Source organism: Lygodium microphyllum, chromosome 16 (genome assembly GCF_053477565.2).
Source record: "Lygodium microphyllum isolate KBCC chromosome 16, Lygodium_microphyllum_v1.1.10, whole genome shotgun sequence".
In the NCBI taxonomy this organism is placed as follows: Eukaryota; Viridiplantae; Streptophyta; class Polypodiopsida; order Schizaeales; family Lygodiaceae; genus Lygodium; species Lygodium microphyllum.
In genome coordinates, this window is record NC_141150.1 from 81,189,818 (window position 1) to 81,196,478 (window position 6,661).

The 6,661-nt window shown below is 49.9% G+C and overlaps 1 protein-coding gene across 2 annotated transcripts; it reads right to left on the reverse strand.

Annotated features, from left to right (window-relative positions):
* Positions 1-1,317: 1,317 nt before the first annotated feature.
* On the reverse strand, positions 1,318-6,454 carry LOC148023035 (uncharacterized). Of its 2 annotated transcripts, none has more exons than XM_087696038.1 (2): positions 3,112-6,454; positions 1,318-1,932 (listed from the first exon to the last, which is right to left on the reverse strand). In XM_087696038.1, exon 1 carries the CDS (start codon positions 5,934-5,936, stop codon positions 3,537-3,539), a length of 2,400 nt encoding a protein of 799 aa, XP_087552164.1. In that variant the 5' UTR covers positions 5,937-6,454; the 3' UTR covers positions 1,318-1,932; positions 3,112-3,536. The 2 variants fall into 2 exon arrangements, with proteins under 2 accessions (XP_087552164.1, XP_087552163.1); XM_087696037.1 differs by having other exon boundaries at positions 1,328-1,937.
* Between the last annotated feature and the right edge of the window lie 207 nt (positions 6,455-6,661).

Here is a 6,661-nt window from a genome sequence, read left to right on the forward strand (position 1 = left end):
CAGACTTGAGTAGCAAGTGGCATTCCTCAAGCTAGTGAGCAATAGCTTCATGATCTTAGGATGAAGAGAATCCTATCCTAATCAAGTCAATTTTAGAAAAATGGTTTGGAAGCATAAATGTACATAAGAAGGGGAGCCACACGTGCCTCATTTAGTGTTCTCTATGGAAGAACCAAAGCAAGCACAAACTAACCCAATGATAGCACCCTAACGACTAGATACCTTTTAGATTCAATAAGGCTATCATAGAGTTAGGTCCACAAGTGAGGACCATGTAAACCACATATATGTGTGGAAAATCCAATGAGAATCCTCTTGGCCAAGCCTCTATGAGAGTATGAGCAATGTCACTAGGGATACCTACTTGGACAACTACTGAAGGCCACAATCCTAGACAACCATGATTGAGATGACTATAATTCCATTTCATACATCCTCCTATTGCATGTTGATAGTCTGGCTGCTCACAATGTAGTGAAAACATACTAACATGAGCCCACCAAGTGTTTGATACGAGTCTTTTACATTCAAAGCAAGTGGAACTATGTAGAGAGCTACTTAGAATGTGGTATGGTGAAGGTTTCCCCGTGGTTTATAGGATTCTTAAGGTGGGCTCTTTCTTGGGATTGCCATTGTTTGACCTTGGCTTTGGTGATTTCACAACTCCTTTGCTCGAATATCTAGGGTGCTAGGTGACTCAAGTACTATGACATTGGGATGATTGCTATTAGGAATCTACTCATATCAAAGGCATTCGAGCTCATACAAAAACCTATTATATGCATATTTTAAACATGATTCTATTACCTTGATATAGAAAAATCCTTCTTTATAGGAAGGTATTTGTTACAATATGTACAACCTTAGAACTTAACCATCCCCTCTATCAAAAAGATGTAGAAATGCACTACATCTTAACATCATGTGTTAGAACTTAGCCATCCCCTCTATCAAAGAGGTGTATAAGTGCATCTCTATGCGTCTCTAAGTAGCATACAGCTAAAAAGACCATCATGTTAACGCACATAATAGCATATTATAAAACATTTCATAAGTTCCACTTAAGACATAATACTGCCCTCAAAGGTAACCAACCAAATCCCAAAACCTGCCCAACCACCCCCAAACCAACTTTCCACACCCAAAAAAAAAACCCACAAATAATAAACCATAAAGAAGAGAAGAGAAAGGAATGCAATGATAAAGACTTCTGTTAATCGGTAAAGCTTGGTACAAGTTACTTGCTTTAGAATTAAAACACGGAACGAAGCCCTCAATACCCAACGCTAAACAATCCTATAATCCTATAAGTGGTTGAGTTCAGCTTTGGAAGGGGCGATCACTATGCAGTTGCTGTAGTGCAAAGTCGTATTGAGGAAACCATTGAGACGATACAATTAAGATATACAAACAAGGGTGGTCAAACTCATCAAGCTGTGAACCTTATCTTTTCTTTTGCTGGGCCTGAACTATTACATATAGTCTTCACTAACATACACAGAAGAACCACACAAGGAGATATTATCTCATATGACTGAACAAACTGAGTTTCCTCAATGTGCTCCCATAAGCATCTGCTTACTATCTTATCGCCATTATATAATCACCATATATAAACTCAATTATGGACAATAAAATATCCATACATTTATGCCTTTGGCTGACTGCCACCACACTCTAGTCGGACTTTCTAGGTTAAAGCTCAGAAACAAATATGTAGTAAAAGACACATCATTATCAGAACTCTATATCCAAACCCTTAATTCTCATTTTTATTTTTCCTTTTCCTTCTCTCTCCCGAAACCCGTAACAGATGCTTGAGCAGCAGCAGACTCCTGCATGCAGCTGGTCTGTTTTCGAGCAATCAAAGCATTCCCTCGTAGAAGCAGCCGCAGTATACTCGCTTTCAATATCCAGCTGTGCTTGCCCTGTCTGCCCTGCATGTATGATCACAAAATCAGTGCATCAGCAAATATGCTGCAGTGAGATGGCGAAGAATCAGAGGATGGCCTTTGAGTGCAGGTGATTTATCTCAATAACCTAATTAATTCATTGTATCATAAGCCAAGATTTGCGATCGATTACGATAGTCACGACTAATTATAAAACGCAGACATTAGATGCAGTGATTAGCATTAGTGGCCTAATCGATTCAATCATCAGGAAATATTTGCGATCGATTGCCATAATGACGACTTACTATAAGCAGCAGACATTTAGATTGCATTGATCAGCCGACTCATATGACTCTTAGCTTGGTTTATCTACTCGTCGCTGCAGACTTGCGAGGAAAGTCGACCAACTAAGGCAACCATTCGCCAATGTAAGCAACACATGTTAAGTGCGCCAATGAGCAGATAATATAGTGATAGTGTGTGGCTGTGGCGATCTGATGGATATAGCCTTGATCACTCGATTTGCAGGATTTGAGAATGCAGGAATACAGGCTGGAAAGCAAGGTTCATCTGCGTGTATCTTTAGAACGAGCTCTTTGCACACAATAAATTACGACCACATGGAGGGCACATGAGAGCCTACAAAGAAAGAATGGTGGATTGTCAAAATGAGAAGACAGGAAGGAGAGGGAATTAGAGAGGTGGAGTAAAGACTCGTAAAGGAAAAGGAGCAGCTGAAAAAGTCCTTGGTCTTTACAGGTGGCCCTCTCTATCTCTCTCTCTCTCTCTCTCGCTTCTGTGCACTCAACTTTGCATTGGCTTTTGCTTTTATCTTTCCTTCCTTTGTCTGGGTTGTTTGTCTCTCTGATGATTGGTCTTTTCCGCTTTAGATCGCAGTGTGCTCTCTCTCTCTCTCTCTCTCTGCGCTCGTATTCATCCGGATTGAATCTTAGGTCATGATGACATCCTTGTATTAGACAGTAATAAATCAACACTGTAGCATATTAACCTATGGTCCTCTATCTAACAATTAAGCTAATTAGGGTTCTCTTAACACTCAAGCTAACTAGGGTTCCCTTTAATTATGATTTCTAGCTAGCATTTACGTCGCCACAATTATCTAAACTGAAACTTGCATCTGATTTTTGCAGACAATCAAGCACCTGCTGTAACTTCTCCAGTTAACCGCATAAATGAAGATTAATAGCCAACCAACCTGTTCAGTAGTTGATGGAGAACCCTCGAGCATGCTGAGACAGTGGTTGACCTTTGCAGCAGATTGATTCGTGTCACCCTCTTCACCCACTTACAAACCGACATGATCAACAATACAAACAAATCTAATTTCCTTTTGACCCCGTGAATGTAAGATGATACGTTGATCTCACGCTCAGCCACAATCCTAACCCCCTCTCTAGTCTCTCCCTCAACACAATCCCCCCTACCCTCTGTGACACATTCTCTCCGTCTCTCTCTCTCTCTCTCCCCCCCAACCCCCCCATACTGAGCTCACTTGATTGATTAACGCCAATTTTACAACTGTGCAGGACTTTGTGAGTGGTAAATTTGAGCTTAAAACTAAACCCAGATTTGTGAGGCTTATGGTGTGATTATAAGCGTGATTGAACCTCTGTGCATTAATTAGTGCGGACCGGTGTTATCGTCGCTGCTCTCGGGATGGGAAGAAGAAGAAGAAAGGAATGGAGGGGGAGTTTGGTTGAGGTTGCTCATCTGGAGGCGGGCAGAACCTGCAGCATTAGAAGCAGCCCCAGCAGCATTAGAGCCAGCGCCAGCAGCAGAACCGCGAGGGCTGGCATGGCCAGCAGCAGTACTAGCAGCACCACCAGAGGCGCCGTGGTAAGCATGGCTGAGCATCAGTGGCGGGAAACTGAAGGCGATACTGTTGTGCTCCTGCTGAGAAGGAGCCGACTGCAGGAACGACATGCTGGACGTGTGGTGGTGATGGAGGTCCAGCCCTGAGGAGAGATGGAGGCCACCCGCGGTACTCATGAGGTTGGAAGGAGGGGCATGGAGGGAGACCTTAGGGCTGGAGGAGGCAGCTGCAGGAGAGGAGGTGGAGCCCGAAGAGGAAGGGATATTGGACGTGTTGGTAGAGCCGCCATCACCACCGGACATGACGCCGAGCTGGAAGGAAGGAGCGGATGATGAGGCCGGAAAGAGGGAGGGGGTGGAGGAGAAGCTCCACATGTGGTCGGAGAAGCCGGCTATGGCGGACGGGGAGGGGGCGGCCATGGCAGCCGGGAGCATCCAGACGGGGCGACCAGCGGGGGCGGCCATGGCCCAGAGGGGAGCGAGCTGGCCACCGCCGGTAGCTGCAGCGGCAGCGAAGAGAGAGGGGGGCGTGCTTGAGGCTGACTTACTATGTACGTTCCCTGCAGCGGCAGCTGCAGCAGCCGCCGCCGCAAGGTGCTGGCTGTGGCGGGCGTCCTCCTCCTCCTGCTGCTGCTGCTGATGGCTGAAATGGGCCAGCAGGGAGTCTTCCATATTCTGCTGATAGCCCATCGCCGCCTCGTGGCCGTAGATATTGAGCCGCCGGCTCGCCTCCACTGCCCGATTCGCCTCCATCACGCGGCTCTCAGCCGTCTGGTCGGTGTCCTTCCGGGCCTCCCCCCACCGTTGATGCTCCCCCCCACCGAGCGGGATCAGCGGCAGCGCCGCCAGGGACGCCGCCCCGGGCGGGACCCCCGCCGACAGGTGCATATGCCGGCCGGAGGATGAGGCCCCCGAGGCTGAGCCCGAGCCTCCCCGCAGCAGGCCCGTCATGTTGAGCATCGACGCCGGGATGGTACCCGTGCCCGTGGCCGCGATGATCGCCGGCTCCGCGTTCTGCAGCAGCCACTGGATCGTCTCGCCGTCCGTCTTGTGGCCCAACTCCCGGGTGAGCTGGAAGATCCTGGCCGCACACATGGCAGGCATCCGGATGCGGCGCCCGCGCCCGTCGACCTTCGTGTGGCGGTCCTTGTTGGAGGATCTCTTCGGGGCGAGCTTCTTCCCCGCCGCGCCGCTGCCGGACGCTGGCACGATCGCCAGCTGCTGAGATGACGGCTGGACGGCCTCGATTGCAGTTCCCGATCCGGACTCGAGGAGATCCGTCGATCCTCCTGATCTGTTAATCGCATTGCTCTGCGCTCTGGTCGCCTCGGCCAACTGCTGCAGCGACACGCCCTGATCGTGCTGCTGCTGCTGCGCCTGCTCCCTCACTGTCGCGTCTAGGCTTGCGTAGTGCTGCGTAGGGGAGCTATGGCTATGGCTCGCACTAGCTGCCGCTGCTGCTGCCGCGGCTCCCTGTGCGATAGCTCTCAAAAAGCTAAAGTGAGAGCCGGACAGATGCTGCTGCTGTTGCTGTTGATCCGATAGCGGCTGTTGATCCGCTAGCTGTCTTGTCCCCCCGCCTCCGCCATAGCTGCTGCCACTCATCAATCCCCCTCCTCCTGGTCTCGCTGTGGCTGCAGCAGCTGCCGCCACTGCCTGCTGATGCGCTCGATATGACGCAAGCTGCGAGATCCCACTCTCGGAGCTCCCCCCGGTGCTAGACTCCCTCGTCTGTTCCTGTGACCCGGCTGCATCCATGCTGCTATGGCTCTCGCACATATAATTCCGTGCAAGCATATTCACTGCGGAGCCTCGCGGGCATCGCAAGTCCTTCTTATTCCAATCGCACCTTTTCGCAACAACAGCTGCAGCGTACGGGGCCGATACGGCAGCACTGCAGCTCCAATGGAAGACTGCTGCAAGTACGTTGCTGGATAATAATAATAGGAGGCTGGCGGCAGCAGCAGTTAGGTTTAGCAGCGGATGACGATGATGATGACGAGGGTGATGGGGAAGATACTGAATAATTAGTCGAGAGGGGGAGGGGGATCTCGTGATGGGGCGGCTGCAGATTCGGGATGATGAGATGGGGGGGGAGGGGGAGGGGGGGGAGGAGGAGGAGCAGGAGGAAGAGCAGCTGCAGAACCACCACCAGACGACATTAATACATCGTCGTGGAAGCACTACCGCAGGATTACGAAGATCCATGGTCCATAACTGCTCTCTACGTGGGGGTGGGAACAGGACAATCTAATATAGCCCCTGCAAATTCGAAAGCGCCACTGGCAACGGAAGGGCTGGCGTCTCTCTCTCTCTCTCTCTCTCTCTCTCTCTGGGGGGAGCCTGGCTTTCTGTTGTTGTTGTTGGGCTGTGGAAGGACATATGACACTTGTACGTCCCTCGTGGAAGAGAGAGAAAGGGCAAGGGAGAATATATATTCGCCTCTCTCCTCTCTCTCTCACCCTACCCTAGTACAAAGCGAGCAGCTACCAACAGCAGAAGACACAAAGAGAGAGAGAGAGGGGGGGTGGGGAGAGAGAGCCTCCGCATGACCTAACCGTAGACAGGACATGCACATGCTCGCCTGTGGCGGCTCACTACATGATGGGAGAAAGGAGGGGAGGACGAGAAGAAGAAGAAAGGCTCTCTCTCTCTCTCTCTCAATTTTTCTATTCTAATTTCCTATCTTTTATTATCAATATCTTGCCGGGTTCTTCTTTTGTCATTCCTCTTTCTTACAGAGTTACAGTCGAGAGGACTACAGTCTCCAGACGGTTTTTTGACAGCGCTTTAAAGTCCCCGGTGTGTGTGTGGGGGTGTGTGTGTGTGGGTGTGGGCGTGTGTTTTCGATTGGGGAGATTCAGCAAAGATCGCGATTGATGGAAGGATGGATGCGCAGCCAGTGGATCGAGGCGGACGGATGCAGAGACCAG